The 26,200-nt window shown below is 40.5% G+C and overlaps 1 protein-coding gene across 1 annotated transcript in view; it reads right to left on the reverse strand.

Moving 5' to 3' along the window:
* Positions 1 to 26,200, reverse strand: part of TRPM1 (transient receptor potential cation channel subfamily M member 1) — a 308,504-nt gene that overhangs the window by 280,776 nt on the left and 1,528 nt on the right. Inside the window, exons 2-5 of the mRNA XM_069765815.1 lie at positions 10,148 to 10,220; positions 8,696 to 8,796; positions 7,745 to 7,915; positions 4,723 to 4,857 (exon numbers count right to left, since the gene is read on the reverse strand). Of these exons, the coding sequence (XP_069621916.1) occupies positions 4,723 to 4,857; positions 7,745 to 7,915; positions 8,696 to 8,796; positions 10,148 to 10,220 (480 nt within the window). The remainder of the gene's footprint in view (positions 1 to 4,722; positions 4,858 to 7,744; positions 7,916 to 8,695; positions 8,797 to 10,147; positions 10,221 to 26,200) is intronic.

The raw sequence follows: 26,200 nt of genomic DNA on the forward strand, positions 1-26,200 counted from the left end.
AACCTAATAATTGTATGATACAATATTGTTCTGCTCCAGGAAGACATCCAGGCCTCTCTTGAACCCCTCGACTGAGTTCGCCATCACCACCTCCTCAGGCAATCAATTCCAGATTCTCACTGCCCTAACAGTAAAGAATCCTCTTCTATGTTGGTGGAAAAACCTTCTCTCCTCCAGACGCAAAGAATGCCCCCTTGTGCCCGTCACCTTCCTTGGTATAAACAGATCCTCAGCGAGATATTTGTATTGTCCCCTTATATACTTATACATGGTTATTAGATCGCCCCTCAGTCGTCTTTTTTCTAGACTAAATAATCCTAATTTCGCTAATCTATCTGGGTATTGTAGTTCTCCCATCCCCTTTATTAATTTTGTTGCCCTCCTTTGTACTCTCTCTAGTTCCATTATATCCTTCCTGAGCACCGGTGCCCAAAACTGGACACAGTACTCCATGTGCGGTCTAACTAGGGATTTGTACAGAGGCAGTATAATGCTCTCATCATGTGTATCCAGACCTCTTTTAATGCACCCCATGATCCTGTTTGCCTTGGCATAACATATAATAAGTAAGATGTATAATGTAACATATAATAAGTAAGATGGTGGTCAGCGGGAACGCCTCTTTATAGCCCCTGTGACGCCGCAGACAGCAAGCCAATCACTGCAATGCCCTTTTCTAAGATGGTGGGGACCAGGACCTATGTCATCACACTGCCCACACTCTGCGTCCACCTTCATTGGCTGAGAAATGGCGCTTTTAGCATCATTGAAACTCGACTTTGGCGCGAAAGTCGCGTATCGCATGGCCGACCCCACACAGGGGTCGGGTCGGGTTTCGTGAAACCCGACTGTGCCAAAAGTCGGCGACTTTTGAAAATGAACGATCCGTTTCGCTCAACCCTAGTTACAGTGTTAACCCTAATGTTTGAAGACTTCTGCAATTCACCCTGACATGCTGGATATCAGCTCCTGAGTCACATCCTAACTGATAACAACTCATTCTTAAGGTACCGTTAAACTAAACGACTTACCTACGATCACGACCAGCGATACGACCTGGCCGTGATCGTTGGTAAGTCGTTGTGTGGTCGCTGGGGAGCTGTCACACAGACAGCTCTCTCCAGCGACCAACGATCAGGGGAACGACTTTGGCATCGTTGAAACTATCTTCAACGATGCCAAAGTCCCCGGGTAACCAGTGTAAACATCAGGTTACTAAGTGCAGGGCCGCGCTTAGTAACCCGATATTTACCCTGGTTACCATTGTAAAAGTAAAAAAAAAACACTACATACTTACATTCCGATGTCTGTCACGTCACCCACCATCAGCTTCCCACACTGACTGTGTCAGCGCCAGCCATAAAGCAGAGCACAGCGGCCAGGCTGGCACAATGTTGTGTTTGTCATGCTTTTTATTGTCTGAACAGTCATTCTTGTGTATGCCCCAAACAATCTGAAGGGGACATCAGAAAAAAATAAGTTTGCAGCAAATACATAGATTGGACTGCAGAGGAAAAGGATACTTTTTTTGTCTGATTAAGCCCTCTTCAGATTTTTTGGGACATCTGGAAGATTAGTTGTCCGGAGAAGAAAAGGTGAGTGCTGCCATCCTTTGTCATGCCAACAGTAAAGCATTCCAAGACCATTCATGTGTTATCCAAGAGAGTGGACTTAATCACAATTTTGCCTAGGATAACTGTCATGAATAAAGAATAGTATCTACACATCCTCCAAGAGGAACTTCTCCAACCATCCAGGAGCAATTTGGTGATGAACAATGCTTTTTCTACCATGATGGAATACCATGTCATGAGTCAAAAGTAATAACTAAGTGGCTTAGTAGTCAAAATTTTGAAATTTTAGGTCTATGGCTATGAGACTCTACAGATATGTATCTGATTGAGAACTTGTAGTTGCTCCTCAGAAAACAGGTGGACAATCAAAAACACCAAAACTGTGATAATCTCCTTGAGCTGATAAGACTGGAATGAGGATAGGTTATCAACAATCAGAATTTGTTCCAGAAACTGATATTCATCATGCCAGGGAGAATTACACAAGTCTTGAAAAATATCTAAAAACAATGAAGCAGCAAATTTGCGTCAGTCTCAAAATGTTTGGCCACGACTGAACTATTCTTTCCATGCAGGAAATATATCTATATATATAATTGTCTAAGGGGTACTTACGTCTGTTTGTCTGTAACTTCCGTAACGGAAATCCCAGGTCGCTGATTGGTCGCACCCGGCAGGCCGCGACCAATCAGCGATATTGGGGCGGGATTTACCGATTCACTTTATACTATTGATGCTGCGAGACCGCTACATGATCACCTGTTATTGCCGCAAGGCATTACTAGGAACAGAGCGTTACGACGAGCATCGCTAAAGACCTCGGCTGGATCCGGGGGCCGACGGAAGGTGCAACCAAGCTGTGCTATATACTATGTGGCCTGTGCTACATACTACGAGACTGTGCAATATACTATGTGGCTGTGTTATATACTACGTGGGCTGTGTTATATACTACCTTGCTGTGCTATATACTATGTGGGCTGTGCTATATACTATGCGGGCTGTGCAATATACTATGCGGGCTGTGCAATATACTACGTGGTTGTGTTATATACTACGTGGCTGTGCTATATACTATATGGGCTGTATTATATACTACCTCGCTGTGCTATATACTATGTGGGCTGTGTTATATACTACGTGGGCTGTGCTATATGCTGCGTGGGCTGTGTTATATACTGCGTGGGCTGTGTTATATACTACGTCGCTGTGCTATATACTACGTAGGCTGTGCTATATACAGTACGTGGCCTGTGTTTTATACTGCATGGGCTGTGCTATATACTACGTGGGCTGTGCTATATACTACGTGGCTGTGTTATATACTATGTGGCTGTGCTATATACTACGTGGGCTGTGTTATTTACTACCTCGCTGTGCTATATACTATGTGGGCTGTGCTATATACTACGTGGGCTGTGCAATATACTACGTGGCTGTGTTATATACTGTGTGGCTGTGCTATATACTACGTGAGCTGTGCTATATGCTACCTATGCTGTGCTATATACTACGTGGCTGTGCAATATACTACATGGCCTGTGTTATATACTGCATGGGCTGTGCTATATACTACGTGGCTGTGCTATATACTACGTGGGCTGTATTATATACTACCTCACTGTGTTATATACTATGTGGCTCTGCTATATACTATGTGGGCTGTGTTATGTACTGTGTGGGCTGTGTTATATACTGTGTGAGCTGTGTTATATACTGCGTGGGCTGTCTTATATACTACGTCGATGTGCTATATACTACATAGGCTGTGCTATCTACTACGTAGCTGTGCAATATACTATGTGGCCTGTGTTATATACTGCGTGGGCTGTGCTATATACTACATGGCTGTGTAATATACTATATAGCTGTGCTATATACTACGTTGCTGTTTAATATACTACTTGAGCTGTGTTATATACTGCGTGGGCTGTGCTATATACGACATAGGCTGTGCTATATACCATGTGTTGGTCGTGCCCGGACGGCCACAAACAATCAGCAACAGGTGCAGTCCGGCCGCGAATTGGCGCGGGATTTGAACCACACTTCGCTGATTAGTCGCGCCCGGTCGGCCGAATCCTGTGTATTTATTGCATTATTCTAACATCTTCATAAATAAACTACATACATATTCTAGAATACCCGATGCGTTAGAATCGGGCCACCATCTAGTCTAGAATAAGTGCCCTGGCACTGTCTTCCTTTATATACATGCATCATATTACATTCAGAATTCCTGGTACCAAAGCTATATATGAAGTATTCATTAAATATGCTCCCTATGCTATTCATGTGGTACACCATTCAATCACTTTGTATTAGAGTGATCAAACTATGCAAATTATGTATGCACATTCAATGCACGCTAAATGTGTATTTGGAGGCTGCTACTGTACATCTGTTTCTTGTAATAAATATATTTTGTGGTCATAAAATTAGATGATGAATCTATAAGGCTGGGTTCACATAAATACGCTGCATCTGAAGGCTTTTTAACTATTTTAATCCTAGAACCTGGTCCAGAGCCGGATCAAAGCATGACATGAAACATTGTGATCACATCATAGCATGAATCATTGTGATCAGCCATAACATGAATCATTGTGATCATGCCATAGCATGAATCATTGTGATCACGCCATAGCATAATCATTGCGATCACGCCATAATATAAATCATTGTGATCACGCCATAGCATAATCATTGTGAACAAGTCATAGCATTAATCATTGTGATCACGCCAACAAACCAATGATCACACCAGTCTGGTGCAACAATGGAGGCTGATAAAGACCCAGGTGGGGTCGAAATGTCTGTTAAATAGTGTTGCATTCTCACAACCAATTTTCTTTGTTTGCCTTGATGAATAAACTTTGCCTCACTTGAAGGTAGAGTATGCGGTGAAATCTCTCTTGCCCTGGGCTAATAGTCACGTACCCCGTTCCACCAGCACCTCGCCCAATGACTGCCAATCTTCTAATATCTATAGTGAAACAACTGATGTTCTGGACAGGTGGGAACAATACAGTGCAACAATAGGAACAGTTCAGCCATCAGTTTCGAAATGGAGAATGCAACACAGTGCTGGACTTATGTGCAGCGGTTAACAACAGTTACCCAAACCAAACCATTCTGCATTACTTACAGTATTGTACAGTTCTTCTAAACGAGGAATAGTGAGAAACCTTTGCATGTTCACTCCATTCTCTATAAGAAGCTTTACAAAATCCACTCGATCCAGTACCAGGGCATCCATCATAGCTTGCTCTAGAGAGTTAACCTGTGAAAAAAATGTTATATATCATCTCTGTTAAACCTCTTTAAAGCGCATGAAATACACTGAGCTACTCTCATATCAAGAGAAAATGGAGGTAAATTAGATAAAATAATGTTTTGCCTTCAATTAATTGGAATTGGAGAGACCATTAACATTCGGAGTACATTAGTGGCAGAAACAGCCGCATCGGGAGTATGTTATTGTCTAATTGTCTTACTGTACAATGGCACAAGAACATATAGAACAGGTTTCAGATGAATAAGGCCTGCTTCACACCGGCATTAAAATGGTTCAGAATAATTATTCCAGAACGGATTGATTTTATGTATAGATATTAAAAATATGAAACCAGAGCTGGCGTACATTCCTTTTTCTTAACAGAGGATACAATGCACATCTAAGAAACTCCGCTATTTATGCCATTCTTCTGCGCAATGATATTGTACTTACAGTACACATATTTATTTTTCATGGTTGTCATAGTTGTTGTGGCTAATATTTCATAATTATGTGGCATATCAACTAACGCTGTACAGAACCAAGCTGTGCATCAATTATTTTATTTTATTTGCAGCTTGTGCTGTTTTCAGCACAGCACCATTCACAGTACCACAGTACCATATTTAACAGATTGTATGTTATGTTGATTAATTAAATTAATTAATTTCACACCTGCATTCAAACATTCAATTTGCCTATTCGTTTTTAGGGATATACAAAATGGATATATTTTGTACATTTGCTCAACTGCGAAATTGAGTTATAATTTAATAAACTTGATCCCATTGATTATTATGGTGTATGTTTGGGTTTTGCTGTTTGACAGTTTTTGAATGAAATATAAATGGGTATAATGCGCTTTTTCTTCTGATGCAAAAATGGACACATAACGGAACCCAGACTGAACCGATAATAATCAGCAGAGCCCTTTTGCTTTCATTTGCATCAATTATGCAAGGGATAAGTTTTAGTCATCAATTCATTTTAGTCATAAAATAGAACAACCAATAGGAAGGCGAAACTGAAGTGTGAATGTAGCCTTATAACACACCACTACTTATCACAATACATGCAGCTATAATGCCACTCCACTTGCCAAGTGTTGTAAAAATGAGTAACACTATTAAATAATAGGACATTTTATCTACTATACTATCAGAAAACTGGTATAATTGATTGCTAAATAATAAGTCTCTACTGATTTTAGATCTTTTTCATATCAGGCACATAAAACCACAGAAGTTTTGTAGGCATTTTAAAATTTGTATTATGTAAAAAAAGATTTTTCTTAAATGTATGTGGATTTATAAACATTGGCATTTTGTAATGCCAATCTAACTCGCCTGTATATAATGCCTTTGTACATATGTTTAAATGACGAAAAAACGAAACCAAAACATATTTTAGTGGATTTGCTGAGATGGTCTTTAAATAAGATCTTGATGCACAATAACAAATTATATTGTGGTACCGTGCTAGCCAGAAAAAAATCAACGTGAATACTTTCCTGCCCAATGATGACAAAAGTATTCTCAGAGTGATATATTTATTGGCTAACCAGAAAATTAAAATATGCTTGCAAGCTTTCATAGCACAAAGGCTCCTTCCTTTTTGTAATCTGCCTGAAGAAGGAGCCTCTGTGTTAGGGTTGACGGATTGCACCAAATAAAATATAAAATAAAAGTGCAATCGCAACTTGGAGTCCACCGTGCAGGGATGAACCCTGCTGCTAGTGTGAACAATGACGGAACAAAACAGCAAGCGTTGCCTTAGCACACTGTGTTAACGCCACACAGTATGATGATGTTAATGTCACAGGGATGTTAGCACGTGGATAACTAATCTGTGCAAACCACACACACGAATGAAGCAGATGCAGAGCCAGGAGAAAGAGCATAAGGGTAGAGCTTGCTCTGTAACTGGACTATGCTAACCGCACACATGAGTGAAACAGATGCAAAGCCAAGCGGCTAGTTACCCCAGTCCTGAAAGCTAGTGAACCTGTGCCTGACCAGCACTCTAAGCATATAGCAGACTAGAGAATCAAACATTGAGCCTTGGGTACAAAACCGCAAATGTGTGCTACCTGTCTGCCAACGTGTACAGTCTTTGAGCATAGACAGACACAAACATGCAGACAGAGTGGTATCCACCTACACACACCAAGCATAAATGACACTAGCGTGTCCGTGTGTGCCACTGAGAGCCTTTTATATGCTAGGCTCCACCCCAAACACTCACGCCCAGTCGGCCGAGACATCGCCTGCTAACCAATCCAGAGCCACCAAATCACCAGAGCAGTTAACGTCCGACCACCAATGAGAAGACGTCACATCATGGACATGCTCAATAAGGTGATCTCTGGACTTAGACTCCAGATCGCAAAGCTGCACCTGCATATCACTGGTTACCATAGACTTGGCTATAGAGCCAGCAGTAACCAAACATATACCACGAGCCTGAGCAAGATGCTGGGACCAACGTCTGCGCTGAACCGCAACCACAGTGGCCGGACTTGAATGGGAGACCACCGCACCAGACAATGCCTGGGATCCATCCCGCACAGTGGGAGAATCCCGACGCCTAACACTCTGTGCTCTGAAAGCTTGCAAGCATATACTGTTTTCTGGTTAGCCAATAAAGGTGTCGCTCCTTGAATACTCTTGTCATCATTGGGCAGTAAGTATTCACATAATTAAGGTCTTAAAACGCTGAAGTGGCTTACGTTGTTGAATGATTTGTCGCCTCTTTAGACTAATTTTATTCCATCCAATATTTGGCTTTGTTTGCACTAGTGATTTGCTCAAAAAATGTAATTTACATTAAATATCCAACACTTGTAACACACAATCCCTGAAAAATCATTAAAGAGAACAGAGAAAAGGACTACCCAATTCAGGAGCTCAATCTTCCTGGGATCGGTCTCTTCTTCTGGTTCCTCTTTGCCTTTTCCTTTCTTTTTTCCTTTGCCCTTCCCTCTGGGTCCTTTGGTTTGTGGAGCAGGTGATCGCTTCTCTTTTTCCTGATTGGCCCCGTCAGCAGTCGTAAGGCTTCCTAAAGGCTGGGACAATAATAGAACAAAGTAAAACAAACAATTAATAAAATCACACCTAATAAATATTCTACACAAAATATGGGAATTGTATACCTGCCAGGCATTTCAGAATATAACCGAGCTTTCTAGGGATCATTAGGGGAAGACATGCCAAACAAAGGCCACTTCAGTGCAAATTATATATAATCTTTAGAGTAAAAGAAGAAGTAGGCTCTCCAAGTGTCTTACCATAAGCTGAAGTAAAAAAAGTATGTGGAGGTGTATGCTCACCTGAGTAAGTTGTGACCTGAAATTACTACCTTAATTGTAGGTAAATGTTATTGTAAATGCATAGCCTGCTCACCCACGCTGTGGTGGGATGAGATGTGAAGAAACTGAGGAAAAAACTATAGCTCTGATTACCGGCCACTGACAAGAAGTGCTGAGACTGGATGTGTGTTATTGGGATCTTTTTTCACACATTTCGAAATTGGGTCAACTCCTTCTTCAGGTATGAATAAAGATTCCAACAATGCACATTCAGTCTCAGCACTGCTAGGCAGCACCCGGGAATCGCCACTACTGTTTTTTCCTCAATTTTTTCAAAATCTTTAGAGTGAATATTATGATATGGCTATTTTTGGCAGATTCCATGACATCAATTTTCAGGGTGGTAAAACTATTGCTGGCTGTATATAGTGATAATTGACAGAAAAAAAAAGTATAAATTATGTAATAGACTACCCTAGAAATAAAATAATTTATTCTCAAGTTTTCTTAACATAACACGTAAAAAGGAGAAATTACCGGCCACTGGTGTCCAAATACAAAAATTTGGCTGCGTGCAATGTCAACCCGATTCCATGCTAGTGCTAAACTAAGCTGATCAGGAGCGGAGGCATTCGTACCTAAAAATAATGTTACAATATTATTCATGTAACATAGGAAAGATTAATGTTATTGAAAGATACATGCTATTGCCCAACACAAATAATGTGATATAATTACATTCTAGAATAGTGACTATTAGCTAAAAACTGAATGGAAGGTCCAGAAGGATGAATGTATATGGCTTGCTATAGCCTCACAGTCAAGGACATTTCTGTGCAAATTCAGCACAAACGTCCTATATACAAAAACATAACTTGCTGACTAAAGTAAGTGTAGCTCAATGGCATATCAATGTGTAACGTGTGTTATAGCGGCTTAACTACTTCATGCTGGAGAAATCTGCCTTTTTTAATACTCTCTGACCAGCCATCAAAATTTGTCCCTGGTCAATATCGCATAGATCAAGGTTCCCAAACAAATATTATTCACTTTGTATGTCTGTGGTATTTTTCGAAATGATTGATCAATCTACGTGTATGTCACAAAAATAAGCACATGTGAAAAATTAAATCTTCAAGTGTAACAAACCACCAAGGTGTTTTTTTTTCTTAGGGAAAGTTTTCATTATAATTATACTTCATTAAGCCTGTGTTAGGTAGAGCTCCATGAGCATCATCAAGAATTCCCAACAAGATACCTAAGAACATGTGAAAACAACTATGTTCTTTTCTACCCACCAGTTAAAGGGAACCTGTCACCCCCAAAATCGAAGATGAGCTAAGCCCACCGGCATCAAGGGCTTATCTATAGCATTCTGTAATGCTGTAGATAAGCCCCCCGATGTATCCTGAAATATGAGAAAAAGAGGTTAGATTATACTCACCCGGGGCATCGCGGTCCGGTCCGGGGCCTCCTATCTTCTTATGATGACGTCCTCTTCTTGTATTCATGCTGCGGCTCTGGCACAGGCGTACTTTGTCTGCCCTGTTGAGGGCAGAGCAAAGTACTGCAGTACACAGGCGCCGGGCCTCTCTGACCTTTCCCGGCACCTGCGCACGCATTACTTTGCTCTGCCCTCAACAGGGCAGACAAAGTACACCTGCGCCGGAGCCGCTGCGTGAAGACAAGAAGAGGATGTCATCCTATGAAGATAGGAGGCCCCGGACCGGACTGCGACGCTCATTGGATTGGACTGCCCGCCCAGGTGAGTATAATCTAACCTCTTTTTCTCATCTTTCAGGATACATCAGGATACATCGGGGGCTTATCTACAGCATTACAGAATGCCCCTGATGCTGGTGGGCTTAGGTCATCTAAGATTTTGGGGATGACAGGTTCCCCTTAAGATATTGAGTCCAATGTGCCTCTTCTACCTAGTCTTTTCTATATGAATATTATCAATGCAGAACAACCTGTTCTCTAATATACCTTTTAGAAGTGCTGTTAGGATTGCCATTTCAATATCTTGCTGTCCTTCTGATCCCATTCGAAAAACAGTAATCTGCAGATGAAAATAACATGGCCAGTAATTATGTTATATGGCATATAGAAACACCACAACATTTGTGTTTCATGGTGATTACTAAAACATAAGTAAGATGTGATTATTCTCCTGTTGCTGAGATCTCTTACTGCTCAGTACAAGCTGCAGCTGTCAGTCAGGCTGGGTGGGTGGAGATTGAATACACAATGCTAATTTTAAGAACAGGGTTAAACAGCCATTCTAACATGCATTTTCAAAGGTAATACACCATTCTCCACAAGTCTAGGTGATTTATTTAATAAGGTGGACAGTTTGTATTGTGATATCTGGTGACACATCCACTTTTATAATCTTGAAATCATCTGTTCGTTTTCCTAGCTGGCTATAATATAGTGTAAGTGACATATTCCTCTTCTCTGTTAAAAATGTGATTTTAAATTTAAGAATTTGACATATCATATCTTTACGTCCAATTAATTATGAACTACTCAGTGGCCAATATTATATTCTTCTTGCATGTACAGAATTGTAGTTTCTTAAATAATACAATATGACACTAAGATAACCAAATAAAGCCTGTAATTCAGGATCAAAAGAAATGGGGATGTTTGAGCAATATAAATGAAAATGGGACAAGTAAGACAATAAATTGTACAATTAAATGGACACTCATTCAAAATACATTTGCATAAATAAATATTGCACATGAGTATATTAAACTTTGTACTATATCTTACCAGAGAAATATGATTCTTTGTCAACTTATGTCACGAAACAGGGCACAGCCTCGCTCCATACAAGTGTATGGAGCGAGGCCACGGTCCCGGTTAGAAATCGGCGAATCCCTGCAGTGCATAGAGTGACTGCAGACTTATCGGCTTGGAGTGGACTGCCCCTTCAACACCTTATTCTTCTGCAAACGGCATCACTTTGTGAACTACTTCTGATCAACTGCTATAGTTAAATTCAACCTGATTGTCAGCAGTGCATGGGTTGATGAATTTTCCACAAAATAAAAAATGCTCTTTATTTTTGTCTTTTACTTTTTTTGCATTTTTTTTTAGAGCTATAAGTTCCATGATCCATCACATGCAAGTCTAACTTTTCCACAGAAATTTCTGGCACACAAAAATCATTCCATTCTATCATTTACGCAAACATTTGAAGAAAAATGGACACCTTCATGTAGAGCTGCACACGGGAATGTAGAAAGGGCAATAGGTATGATTTCTTTTATGCAGATCAATTGGATGAAATTTGGGGTATAAACCTCTTCCTCAGATAGATCACCTGTTTCAGGAAGGGATTTAAAAATATTTAGAATTGAGAGTCCTCAGTGGTTGATGCCTTTTAATGGCTAACTGAAAAGATGGTAACAAATTGCAAGCTTTCGAGATTACACAGGTCTCTTCATCAGGCAAAGACTAAAACAAATTTTGAAGAATCACATATTTATGCACAACAGTCTGTGACTGGGGTGCAAAAGTCATTAGAAATGCATGACTTGTTCATCTTGAAAAAAGTCAGGTGGTCTGCACTTTCAGGGGACAGCTGGATGCGCTGGATGCACTTATCCATCAGAACACCACCAGCAGCGCTAAAGACAGGGTCTGAGAGAACGCTGCTGGGCATGACAAAACCTTCAAGGCATGACAGGCGAGCTCAGGCCAATCTTCCATTGGCAAAAGGGTATAACGTCCCCTGATGGTATTGATAGTGAGCTCGAGACACTCCTGCAAATCCTCTCCAGTTATTCACAACGTGTTAGACTTGTACTCTGTTCTGCTGGTGAAAGGGCTGGTCTGAAAAAAGTTTGCAACAACTCACAGAAAATGCTTTTGCCACTTACACCGCTGCTGCTCATGTTTTTGAGTTGACAACTCGATCGCTGTTATGCACCCTCTAATGGCACCCACCTGTGCGAAGACAGTCCAGAATTTAGATATATTGTTATCCCTTCCGCATCCTCATGTGCTTGCATATCTTCCTGTGGGACCACCACCTCCTCTGGCTGACTATTAAAAGTGTGCTCCAGCATGTAGATGACCGGAATAGTGATGCTGATGATGGCATCGTCAGCGCTAACCATCTTAATCGTCATTTTGAAACTTTGCAGAGGGGTGCAGAGGTCCTTCATCTGTGCCCACTCCACAATCGTGATTTTTACCACGTCCATACTACATTGGCCCAGGCTATGCAAAAGGACATACTGCACCAGGACTTGCCACTGCTGCCACAGTCATTTCAACATGGGCAGAGTGGAATTCCACCGTGTCGGAACATTGCATGTCAAATGGTTAACAGGTAGGCTGAAAGAATTCTATAGCGATGCAAGTCGATGATCTGCAGGATGCGAACGGTGGAAGTGAGCGCACATCGACCCTGCTTTCTGCAGCAGCGCATACAGGCCGAGTTACAGAGAAATTAATATACCACCAGGTTGAGGATGTGAGTCATGCAAACCACGTGTGTGCGGTTGCTCCAACATAGGGCCGCAACTAGGTTTGCACTGTTATAGTACACGACCTTCCCTGGCTCAAGGTTCAGTGGAGACAGCCATTGCTTAAACTTGGCCTGGATAGCTGTCTACTACTCTTGAGCTGTGTGACTTTGATCTCCATGACATATTAATTTAAACACTGCCTGATTATAGTGAACTCTGGCTGCGCAGTACATAGATGGGTGGGTTCTATCTGCATTGTTGGAATGCACGTCTCATTAAGAGAGGAGTTGAGGGTGCAGGTGGAGGTCCTAGAGGAGGTGGAGGAGATAGAAGAAGTGGAAGAAGTGTTAGATACAGAGGTTTGCCTGCAAGCCTTGGGGATTCCAAGGGATTCTGTGGAGCAGACCCTTCCCTACTTGCCCCCACAGCCACCAGAGTCACCCAGTGCCCAGTCAGGGAGATGTGATGCCCCTGGCCATGTTTGCTTGTTCAGGTGTCAGCACTGAAATGCACACTAGCAGACTTAGAATTTTTCAAGGAATGGGTGATGTTGTTTGCAACATGCTGGTGTAGCGCAGGCATAGCTTTTTTAGAGAAATAGTGGGAACTGGGCAACTGATACTGCGGGGATTGCAATGGCCATCAGCTTTCAAAAGCCATCTGCATCCACCAGGCGGAAAGGCAGCATTTCCATGGCCAACAGATTGGAGATGATGGAGTTAAAACTCTTAACTTTGGCATGTGCCAAAAAACAACATGTCTGCTTTTTATATGGAGAGGGACAATGTGACTTCGGCAGCAGAATTACAGAATCCCTTGTGTGTGGACGTTGTGGATGGTTTCTGCGCACTGATTGGCTGTTGGAATCTGATGTGACCAATTTGAGATTGGCGAACAATTTCTGAACAAGTTTACTCATCTCTAAACATCATTTCATCATAAATTGGACATGACAAGGTGCTGCTCGTAAAAATTCTGACACATGAGTGCAAAGAATTATCAGAAAAGTTGCCCAAGAGCCAATGACCACCCATGGAAAGCTACAGAAAGGCCTGGAACCAGCAGGTATAATTGTTTCAAAGAAAACAATAAGTTATGCACTCAACCTCCATGACCTGTATGCATACTCATCACGCAAAACTCCATTGCTGAGCAAAAGCATATTCAAGCGCATTTAATGTTTGCTCAACAATATTTAGAGAAACTTGTGACATGCTCGGAGAATATATCCTGGTCAGATGATACCACAATTGAACTCTTCGGATGGCATAATACACACCTTGTTTGTACACTGTATATCACCACAAAAAAATCATACCAACAAAGTTTGGAGGTGGAAACATAATGGTGTGGGGCTGTTTTTCAGCATACAGCACTGGCAAACTTCGTATAATTGAAAGAAGGATGGAAGGACAAATGTACCAAGACAGTCTTGAAAACAATCTGCTGCCATCTACAAAGGTGATAAAGATGAAATGTGGGTGAACATTTCAGCAAGATAATGATCCCAAACACACAACCAAGGAAATTTTCAATTGGTTTCTGAGAAAGAAAATAAAGCTGCTAGAATGGCAAGCCAATAACCTGACCTAAATCCAATAGAAAATATATGGAAGTAACTAAAGCTCAAAGTTCATAGAAGGAGCCCACTGAACCTCCAGGATTTGAAGAGTGTTTATGTGGATGAATGGGCCAAAATCATGCCTGAGCAATGCATGTGACTAGTTTCTCAATACAGGAGGTATATTGAAGCTGTCATCACCAACAAAGGCTTTTGTACGAAGTATTAATTACATTACAGTAAGTGTGTTCAATACTTTCTCCTGTGTCATTTCTCATTATTACACATAACTTAATTTGTGGGCGTCTATTGGACAGACATTTGGAGATAATTTCATGTCAATAGCACCTTTAGAAATATATTTACTTAGAAAATTGGTGACGTCTTTAATACTTATTTCATCCTCTGTATATGGTTTGTATCTGGTGATTTGCTACATATCACTCTCACATTGAACATATGGCATTAATTATAACTTAGAAAGTGAAAAAGAGCTGACATTTCAACCTGTATCGAACATTGTACCTCTGTCTCCAGGATTTCTCATGTGCTGCACAGTTCTCTGGAATACACTGCCCGAGATGATCCGACTGATACCTAGTCCCCATGTTTTTAAGTGTGCTTTAAAAACACATCTCTTTAAACAAGCCAATCACCTCAACTCACTAACCTAACCCTCCCCAGTTCCCTCCTTCTAAATAGTATTCAGAATCTGCTCCCTCCTATTCATCTGTCTCCACACCCTCCATGCACATGATAACTGCACCTGATAATTGCATTTAAACACACTGGCTTATGACCGAATCATGCAGGTTTATATGAAAATCCATATTTATTACAATTGCTGGATCTGAATTAACAAGCACTTTCACCTATTGTGACTTCCCCTAATTACTTGTAAATTGTTAGCTTGTGAGAGGGCCCTCACTCCTAATGTAACTGTTAAAAATGTCTTACCTTGTATTGAATTTATTGTATTGTCTGTATATGTCACTGCCTAATTTTAAAGTGCTGCGGAATATGTTGGCACTATATAAATTATTATTATAAGTAGGACCTCCTGCCGTGAACAGGTAATTACGACAGAGGATTTGATGGGAACCAGTCAACAAGCCTAGGATTCGTGTAATCAAAGGCAGAAAAGGAATTAGCTTCCTGTGTTCAAAGTAGTTATCTCAGAGGCTCTGGAGTCTATGGTCAGTGATGATTATTGGGGTTTGCATCAATCTGATATTTATGGGAGAAATATATTTGGTTTCATAGCGAAGGGACAAACTTATCGCATTCACTCAAATCACCATGTCCATGCCAAAGGTAACATCATGATGGGAAACATGACCACAATATGTCTTGACTGGGACCTCCAGGGATGAATATATTCTGAAAGTTGGGGATCTCATAACCTTCTAAAAGACCTAGCACATCCTACAACCAGCCTCCCATATGAACTCATCAGGGAGAGATATGTGGGCATAATCTTGAGCTAATAAAAAGCAGAGTTTGCGTTTTGGTCATTTGTCAGTCTTGGAAGGTACAGCTTGATGTGGTTCTGTCTGTTTCCTAAAGGAGTACTTCCCTCTGCTAAGCTCTGAGCCACTTCCGTAACACAGGTTTAGTACTTTTTCTTTAATTATCCCATTTACTGTATGTGATTATATATATCGCATCGTTTTGTTCCCATTTTGTAACATCTTTTTACATTTTTTTTATAAACACTGCCTACTTTTCTGGATTAAATAAATAAAATGTTTTAGCTCCGTTCCTCTTGCTCTACAAACCGCACCCTTGCAGCCATATGCTACCTGTAGTGGGTGTCCAATCGGCCATAAACAATTGACTGGCAGTGATCGTATCAGGATGGATATATATACATATTCCATGTGTTGGAATGGTAGGTGTATATACCATGCATGCACTGTGAGTTCCCCAATTATCAGCCTAGTTGAGACTGGAAACAGCCGCGACCTCGTCCATCACTCGGCAGTCAATTGCATATTTTTCTTGATGATTGGAGGCAGCATAGTTGCATCCTCTGACAAATTGGTTGCAGTGGTGGGATCTGCATGATTTTTCCAATGTTCTCCCTGACATGTTAAGGGGTTCTTCTCATGTTCTCATTCTACCAGTGCGCTCCTGTTCATTCATAGTCACAGAGACATGACTACACTGCTTGTTTCAATTGTGCCCTATCTGATGCGGCAAGCAGAAGCAGCTTTGCATCTGCAGCGTGGGAGATGCTCGGGGTATTGAAGCTGACCAGATCCAGTAATCTAGCCAGCTTCAGAGCAGTGATCGAAAAGAGCTAACATGCTTGTGCTTTTTGCCCAGGACACCAGCAATCTCTGTTATACAGCAGAGGTGGCTGGTAATCTAGACAAAGAGTAGAAAACAACTGAATTAAAGATCCCTCTGTTCTTGTGAATGAAGATGAATTTTAATAGGAAGCAAATTGCAAGTTTGGTTGATTTTACAAGCAATTGACAATTTTACCCATTTGTGATGATGAGAAAACTCCTATAAGCCCTTAGGGACTGCACATTTGTTTTTTTAGGCCGGGATCACACATGCGAGAACTTTGTCCGTGTCTCGCATGTGAAATCCAAGCTCTGGGGCTGGCACTCCAGAGTGGAGCGTGTGGCTCCATGTGTTGCTATGCGGCCGCACGCTCCGCTCTGGAGTGCCAGCGCCAGAGCTTGGATTTCACATGCGAGACACAGACGTGTTTCTCGCATGTGTGATCCCGGCCTTACTCCTCTTCTTTCCAGAGCAATAACTTTTTTAATTTTTCAACCATATGAGGTCTTGTTGTTTTTGCAGGTTGAATTGTACATTTGAATGACACCATCCATGTTACCATGCAATGTACTGGAAAATGGAGATAAAAGTTCCATGTTCCGTGTATTTTAGATTTTGTTTTTACAGGATTTATAGCTCAGTATAAATTATCTCAAGGTCGATACGATTACAGCAGTACCAAATTTGCAAAAAAAATTCTGAAATGCATTAAAAAAAAATGCTTTTGTTGTAATTTTACAAGACCCAAAAGGCAATGTTCCCTCTGTGAACTTTTGGTGATTCAATAGAATTTCTTTACCGTTTCTCCCCCTATTATGTAAGTTATTTTACTTTCATTTTTTCATTGCGTCTTTTTAACATGTTAACATGCGTTTTTATTGCGCTTTTTTGTCTCTTGTTGGTTTGTCACACTTTAGTTAAAGCTGCTTGGTTTCTGATACTTAGCTTTGCCAAAACTCTATTGGCATACTTCCTCAGAAACACACTAAAAATGCATGATGTGCTTTTTTCATCTGTAGATTTCCCGCATCTTAGGTCAGTTTACTCAGAGTTAAAAAAAAAAAAAGCACAGTGGGTATGAAATTTCTATAAATCCCATCAACTTTGGAGAATCCGCAAGAAACTGCGCAGCGTCAAAAATGCACCAAAAGCTCATAGTGGAAACGTTGCCTAACATTTTCATTTTTTATTTAATGGAGCTGAGGACTTGTTTTTTGTATGATGAGTTGACATTTTTATTGATATTATTTTCTGGTAGATTACAAGTTTTGATAGCTGAATATTATGTTTGTGAGAGAAAAACTCAAAATACTGCAACTTCACAACAGTTTTTGCCAATTGGGTTAATTTCATATTTTGATAGACCGGACTATTATGGACATGTTGATGATAGATATGTTTATATTTTTTATTCTCTTTATTTTTTAACCCCTTCAAGTCGCGGCCCTTTTTTCATTTTTGCGTTTTCGTTTTTCACTTCCCTCCTTCCCTGAGCCATAACTTTTTTATTTTTCCGTCAATATGGTCATGTGAGGGCTTATTTTTTGCGGGACAAGTTGTACTTTTGAACGACACCATTGGTTTTACCACTTCTTTTACTAGAAAACGGGAAAAAAATTCCAAGTGCAGTGAAATTGCAAAAAAAGTGCAATCCCACACTTGTTTTTTGTTTGGCTTTTTTGCTAGGTTCACTAAATGCTAAAACTAACCTGCCATTATGATTCTCTAGGTCATTACGAGTTCATAGACACCTAACATGTCTAGCTTATTTTTTATCCAAGTGGTGAAAAAAAATTCCAAACTTTGTTTATAAAAAAAAAAAAAGTGCCATTTTCCGATACCCGTAACGTCTCCATTTTTCGTGATCTGGGGTCGGGTGAGGGCTTATTTTTTGCATGCTGAGCTGATGTTTTTAATTATACCATTTTTGCACAGATACGTTCTTTTGATCGCCCGTTATTGCATTTTAATGCAATGTCGCGGTGACCAAAAAACGTAATTCTGGCGTTTCAGATTTTTTTCTCGCTACGCCTTTTAGCGATCAGGTTAATGCTTTTTTTTAATTGATAGATCGGGCGATTCTGAACGCGGCGATACCAAATATGTGTATGTTTGATTTTTTTTATTGTTTTATTTAGGATGGGGCGAAAGGGGGGTGATTTAAACTTTTATATTTTTTATATTTTTTTCATATTTTTAAAAACATTTTTTTTTTACTTGTGCCATGCTTCAATTGCCTCCATGGGAGGCTAGAAGCTGGCATAGCCTGATCGGCTCTGCTACATAGCAGCGATCATCAGATCTATGGTTACCTTCCTGATGCATCGCCGACCCCCGATCATGTGACAGGGGTCGGCGATGACGTCATTTCCGGCCGCCCGGCCGGATGCGGTAGTTAAATGCTGCTGTCTGTGTTTGACAGCGGCATTTAACAGGTTAATAGCGGCGGGTGAATAGCGATTTCACCCGCCGCTATTGCGCGCACATGTCAGCTGTACAAAACAGCTGACATGTCGCGACTTTGATGCGGGCTCACCTCCAGAGCCCACATCAAAGGGGGATTCACGGCATGCGCAGTACATGTACGGCACATGTCATGAAAGGGTTAATGAAGGAACAGGAGATGATTCAAATTTTTATCCTTTTTTCAATTTTTAAAACATTTTTTCTTCTTTTTTTAGTCTCTTTGAGGGATATGAACATGCAATCATCTGATTGCATGTAATATATACTGCAATACTGAATTGCAATATATATTGAAAATTACGGTGTCCTATAAATGTCAGCCCTATGAACTCAGTTATGCCAACCCACTGGCACCCTATAATCGCGTTGAGGGGGGTCAATGGGTGTGAGGAACGGCACTGCCCTAAGCCATTTGCAGTATATGTCAGTGTCCCAAATTGACAGGCATTTAACAGGCTAACAGCAGTGGGCGGATTTCGCCTCCACCCATGGCTGTTAGTGGCAAATTATGGATAAATAACACAGTCATAATCTGTAAGGAATTGTGAGAGGCTCAGCTTCATAGACCATTCTATACGCCCACTCTTGACAAGTGGTGTACATGTAAGGCGCTTGTCTTTTGGATAGTAATATTAGGTAATGCTATGTTGGAAGGAATAAAAGAAATCTAAATCAAATCAATGTTTGATGTGACGACTCTGTGGGAGCCATATCAACATTCTCACGACTTTTCACGATTTTTCTTTACGCTGAAGATAGTATCCAATGCCATTGCCTGTATGTTTGGGGTTGTTGTTCTGCTATTGAATTAAATTGCATTGACCTCTTTTCTGAATCTGCATTGCTGATGGTAGCAAACAATGGCAACAAAAAAACCCATATATATGTTATATATATGTTATATATTTTTATATTTAGACTAGCTGTACTACCCGGCTTCGCCCGGGTTAATAACTGCTGTTAGCAAAATAGAATGTGTTAACAAAAATTTGTGTTAACAAAAATTATGTGTTAAATATGTGTTAACAAAAATTTATTTTACACACAAAAACCACAAAACAAATAGATAGAAATGTAATTATTAAAATGCAAAAACTAAGTTCATTGGCCCTTGAGGAAGCAACTCTTGTTTTCATGTCTGCAAGCTTCACTTCCCTCTCCTCAGAAAGTTCATTGGCTCTTGAGGAAGCAGCTCTTGTTTTCATGTCTGCCAGCCTCGTTTCCCTCTCCTCAGAAAGTTCATTGGCTCTTGAGGAATCAGCTCTTGTTTTCATGTCTGCAAGCCTCACTTCCCTCGCCTCAGAAAGTTTATTGGCTCTTGAGGAAGCAGCTCTTGTTTTCAGGTCTGCAAGCCTTGCTTCCCTCTCCTCAGAAAGTTCATTGGCCCTTGAGGAAGCAGCTCTTGTTCTTTTGTCTGCAAGCCTCGATTCCCTCTCCTCAGAAAGGTAATTGGTTCTTGAGGAAGCAGCTGCTGCTCTCATGTGTGTCAGCCTTGTTTCTCGGTCTTCACATTTTTCATTGGCCCATAATGCAGCTTTTCTTTTTGCATCAGCTGACATTCGTGCCATGGAATTCCTTTTCTTACGAGGCATTATTGTGGTAAAAATAGTCTGTAACTGGCAGTTTCTATATCCTCTCCCATAGAGGTAATGTGACTGACATCAGCCTTTCCACCAACACACCCTAACTGACATGCTATTACCTCACACAAGCTTTGTTATGCTGAGAATGTCCTTTGTTGCCTATATTAACCAATCAGAGCTCAGATTAATTAACTGTAGCAAAATAGAAGCTGAGCTGTGATTGGTTGCTATTGGCAGCCTGATAAATCCCCAGCCAACAGGAAGCCGTCCCTCCTGACAGTATATATTAGCTCACACATCCACATAATAGACAGGTCATGTGACTGACAGCTGCCGTATTTCCCCCGGAAGAAGGCAAAGCACTGAAATGCGCGTTGGGGACGGTGGCACCTTTGAGCTCCAGGTACCGTTCAGGTAATGTTTACAAGTCATCATAGTTTACAAGTCTCTTCTTGTTCCCCTTTCATTTGTGGCATACAGCCTTTCTGTGGTTACCATGTTTTGGCCCTAGTACGTCTTTGGACTTTATAATGATTGGTACTTTTTTGGCATAATGTGTATACATACTTGTTGGAGCAACTCGATTTTCTTCTTATATGTATCTGAGGGTATATGTCTCATTCAAGGTGCCACCTTTATTTGGCTCACCTCTGTCACATCCCTATTAAGTTTTTCTGTTTGTTATTTTTACATATTTATGAATAAAAATTAGATTATTTTATGACTGGTTGCTTTGGTGCTTATTTCATATATGATTTCTATGTAGTATTAGCACTTACCTGCTTTATTTGTTTTGCACCTCCCCTCTTGGGTAGTAGGTGCGAGCCATTTATTATTGGTTTTGCATATTTCCTATATGGCACATTTGTTGCTCTTGTAGTTTGTCTGCTTATTAATCAGATTTTTATTTTTGAAGGATAATACCAGACTTGTGTGTGTTTTAGGGCGAGTTTCATGTGTCAAGTTGTGTGTGTTGAGTTTCGTGTGGCGACATGCATGTAGCGACTTTTGTGAGATGAGTTCTGTGTGGCGACATGCGTGTAGCAACTTTTTGTGTGTCGGGTTGCATGTGAAAGGTTAGTGTAGCAAGTTGTCTGCAGCAAGTTTTGCGCATTGCGAGTTTTATGTATGGTGCGTTTTGAGTTTGTGCAAGTTTTGTGTGAGGCAACTTTTGCATGTGTTGCAACTTTTGTGCATGTGGCAATTTTTCCGCATGTGCAAGTTTTGCGTGTGGCGAGTTTTCCATGAGGTGAGTTTTGCACGTGTGGTGAGTTTTGCGTGAGCCTAGTTTTGCATGTGGCGAGTTTTGCATGTGGCGAATTTTGCGTGTGGCGAGTTTTGAGTGGCGACTTTTGTGTTTTGACTTTTGTGTGGCAAGGTTGGTGTATGTGTGGTGAAATGTGTGATGAGGGTGGTATATGTGTTCAAGCACCTGGTAGTGTGTGGCTCATTTTGTGTGTGTGTTCATATCCCCGTGTGTGGTGAGTATCCCATGTCGGGGCCCCACCTTAGCGACTATACAGTATATACTCTTTGGCACCCTCGCTCTCATTCTTTAAGTCCCTCTTGTTCACATCTGGCAGCTTTCAATTTGCCTCCAGCACTTTTCTTTTCACTTTTTCCCCATTATGTAGATAGGGGCAAAATTGTTTGGTGAATTGGAACGCACGGGGTTAAAATTTCGCCTCACAACATAGCCTATGGCGCTCTCGGGGTCCAGACCTGTGACTGTGCAAAATTTTGTGGCTGTAGCTGCGATGGTGCAGATGCCAATCCCGGACATACATACATACAAACACACACACACACACACACACACACACACACACACACACACACACACACACACACACATTCAGCTTTATATATTAGATGAGGCAGGAATACAGCAGGACTGACCCCAAGACCTCATTCTGACGTCAATTTTTTTGACATGCAAGAAAAACCAACCGACTTTCATAAATGATTTTCATGAGAATTTAATCAGATTGTCATCAGAGTATCATCAGAGTTTCATCAGTTTTTATCTCTGATGAGAAAAATATTAATCTCCACCTTATCCTACCTATCAGCTGGTAAAAAATGGACATCTGGGTGTGGTCCAATTCTTTTCATGGATCCACAGACTTGGCAATTTTGATCTGTCACTAGGATTAACATGAGACATATGCAAGGGCACTGAAGCCAACCAGACTCAGCAATACAGCCTGCTTCAGAGCGAGCAGTGGCTGCAAGCTCCACGATTTTGTACGGACCATCAATCCGAGGAAAAAGTCATACATGTGAACAGCCTCATAGACTATCAGAGGACCAGTGCTCTCCATGAAAAACATGGATAGGATTCATAAGTGTGTAAAAATCTGATATGTGAATAAGTCCTTTTTTTATCGGCCTTCTGCTTGACCTTGAGGCATGGCAACTTGATGGATGAATGATCAACAGGAAGACTGATCTTTTGCTAGCCTGAGATAGGTCCACCAGGGTCATGAGCCCTTATAGAAACAAAATGTATTACACAAGGTATGTAAAATACAAGAAACATAGATGGATCTAGAAGTTTCTTCAGTCTTGCAGATGCAGTCATACATGCGTGTAACTACTGTGCCATGTTTACAGGGTTGTAACCATAGCGGGTGCTTTATATGAGAAGATCAATGCTATTAAAGACCCGAGATAGTTGGGGGGTCATGCTGGAGATATTGCATTGGGGCCCTATAGCTTCAAATTATGTCATAATTTACACAGGACTAGATCCTTGAAGAAGTGCAATTCAGAGTACTGTTCAACCTCTAGTGATAATGCGATGGCCATCACCATGAAGATGTAGCGTAAACTTTAGTAGTGGTCAGAGCTTTTTGATCCATAATCATCGTGTGTCTTTATCCATTCATCCATAGTTTTTGTTCCCTACTGTATAATGCTCAGATCTTGGAGTCTGGTGTGAATTAGTCATACCTTTAGTTTAATAGCGTCTTCTCTTGGGTTTAACCCTGCTGTTCTGTTCGGTCTGGGGAGACCTATTTTGAACTTTGGTATTTTTTGGGGTGTTCAAGATGCGGTTCTGAAACTTGTGGTTGATTGACTTAAATGAGGATGGGTCGGTCGGCCACGGGTTTCAGAGCCGCATCTTGAATATTTTAAAGAATATTGAAGTTCAAAGTCGGTCATTTTTGACCAACAGAACAGCAGGGTTAAGGTTGTATGCCACTGTCAGAAGTTTCTACTCTTTGTGGCCCGCTGTTCATTTTCTGTAAGTGTAGTTAGTTTTACTCCACTATTGGACAGAAAATGAAGGTGTTTGTATGTTTGATTGCAATCCATCTACTTTACCTAGTGTATTTTTACTGATAATATCAGAGACTATAGTAGTGCAGGAATCTGAGCCCAGTAATTATTTCTTAATACATAAAACAGGTTGTCTCAGAAGTAAATCTTACATTTCTCTGTTAGCTTTGAATAACCTAACAATTATTCATTTGAAATAATGTAAAAAATATTGTTCCTGTGACTAGATGTTCCTCTTTCAGACTTATTGTGACAACTGATGTTTTCCTGATTTCCTTTTAGAACATCCATCTAAAGTGTCCAGTGTTGGAGGTCACATATAGGCAGTAGTACAGTCCCACAGTTTGCCTCCTCTTGTACTTGGGCAGCAGAATAATTCCTGCTATTGTGTAGGCCAGACAATGAGTTTCCAGGTGATTCAGAAGAGGCTTCTTCCACCATCACTGAAAAAAAGCAGCAAGGAGTGCCATAACAACCATGCAGCAGCAATATCAAGAGCCAATAACATGGTTTTTATCCGCTTTCTAATGAAAAAGTGTTGTTTTCCACTTTCCAATGTTTCATGGAGTCATAATATGACTTTCTATATATGCTGTGTACTTCGCTAAAAAAATAACCTGAATAAAATAGTAATATTGACAATCAATAATAAATTATAGGATTACAACCTCAACAGCTATAAATATCTATGATTTTAGAACTTTAGCTGTATCGTTGTATTATCATGTTAGTCACAATCCACCCTTATGTATTATTTTATACAGTCAGCTGACAATCATATGAGTGCAATAAACTGGTTAAAAATCATAAGAATTAGCAGCCTTATTATTGTAACGAGGACATACAGCTGGCTCTTTGTACGATTCCTTCTGTGTGACTGCCTTGGTAAATCCATACTTGTTTGCAAATTAGACACGGCCCCATGACCAGCTAGATATTAATGGTGTGCAGGGAAGAGGAATGTTCTCATTGTACGCTGCATGAATAATGACACAGTGACTGGTCACACACAAGACAGACAGAACATGAAGATCTTTATTGATGGAAGACACGAGGTATGACATTTCATCCATACCCAAAGAAAATTAACATTAAAATAAAAGTAACTCATGATAAAACATTCCAGTTTTATACTCCTTAGGCCACGTTCACACGTTGAGTATTTGGTCAGTATTTTACATCAGTATTTGCAAGCCGAAACCAGGAGTGGAACAATCAGAGGAAAAGTATAATAGAAACACATTACCATTTCTTAATTTTTTACCTACTCCTGGTTTTGTTTTACAAATGCTGAGTTAAAAAAATGACCAAATACTCAACGTGTGCATGTGGCCTTACATTTCGAGAATCAGGTGACCAATGATTTTGCATATTTATTCTAGCTCCATATGAGAGCTATGTATCATAGTGCTTTAAAAGAAATCAGAGCCCACAGAAAAAAAATTCCCCCAAAAACTTGAGAATGCAATATTATTTTACCCCCATTGCAGGTCAGGTTTATTAACCTAATATACAAAACTTATTTCCAATAAGCCAATAGAGCAAGAACAATTTATATATCTATTCTCAAAACAACTAATATAGCAAGTGGCTTCTCCAAATTGATCACAAAAATGCCACTTTTAGTGAAAATTATTCAATCTCGTGAATGGAACTTCTCATAGGCGCACACATCTGCAAATAAGATCTCGTCTCAAACAGATCTAATTGATACAGCACAATATGTGCCTGGACTGGAAAGGGGTTTGCATTTTAGAAATAAGTCAAGTTAGCGGTCTAAAAAGTTATAAGCAATCATCACACAAGGATACATAAAGATACTAACATCATTGAATGATCTTATAGATAGCTGGAAGTATAGTTCAAAAGTTCAAAGTTCAAGGAAGAACAATGGCTACACTATATGGATGTTGCAAAAAAAGAGAACTATTACTAGCTCCTACCAGATTCATAAGGAAGCACGTGATTAAAAATCATCGAGTAACTGCAAAAGCCCTGCAGCACGATATGGTGGTAGAAGGCACTGGGGATTCAGTTTGCACAGTAAGGCACATACTAAATGATAAAGGTCCCCATGCCTATGCACCAAGATATGCACCTCTACTGACCCCAAAGCAGAACAAAAATCAGCTTCAATATGCTAAAAAATATTTAAATAAGCCACAGAAGCTTTGTTGTTCAAGTTTTGTTTCATTGCTCTATAGAACAGAACTTTTCTGGCCTATGTATCAGCGATATGTTTGGGGGAGGAACAAAGAAGTATTTGACACCTTGTCTACAGTGAATCATGATGGTGGCTTGATGATGGTTTTGGTCTGCTTTGCCGACTCTGGTACTGGCAACCTGCGGCATGTGGACGGCAGGA

This window comes from Ranitomeya imitator, chromosome 4 (assembly GCF_032444005.1).
Source record: "Ranitomeya imitator isolate aRanImi1 chromosome 4, aRanImi1.pri, whole genome shotgun sequence".
Classification (NCBI taxonomy): Eukaryota; Metazoa; Chordata; class Amphibia; order Anura; family Dendrobatidae; genus Ranitomeya; species Ranitomeya imitator.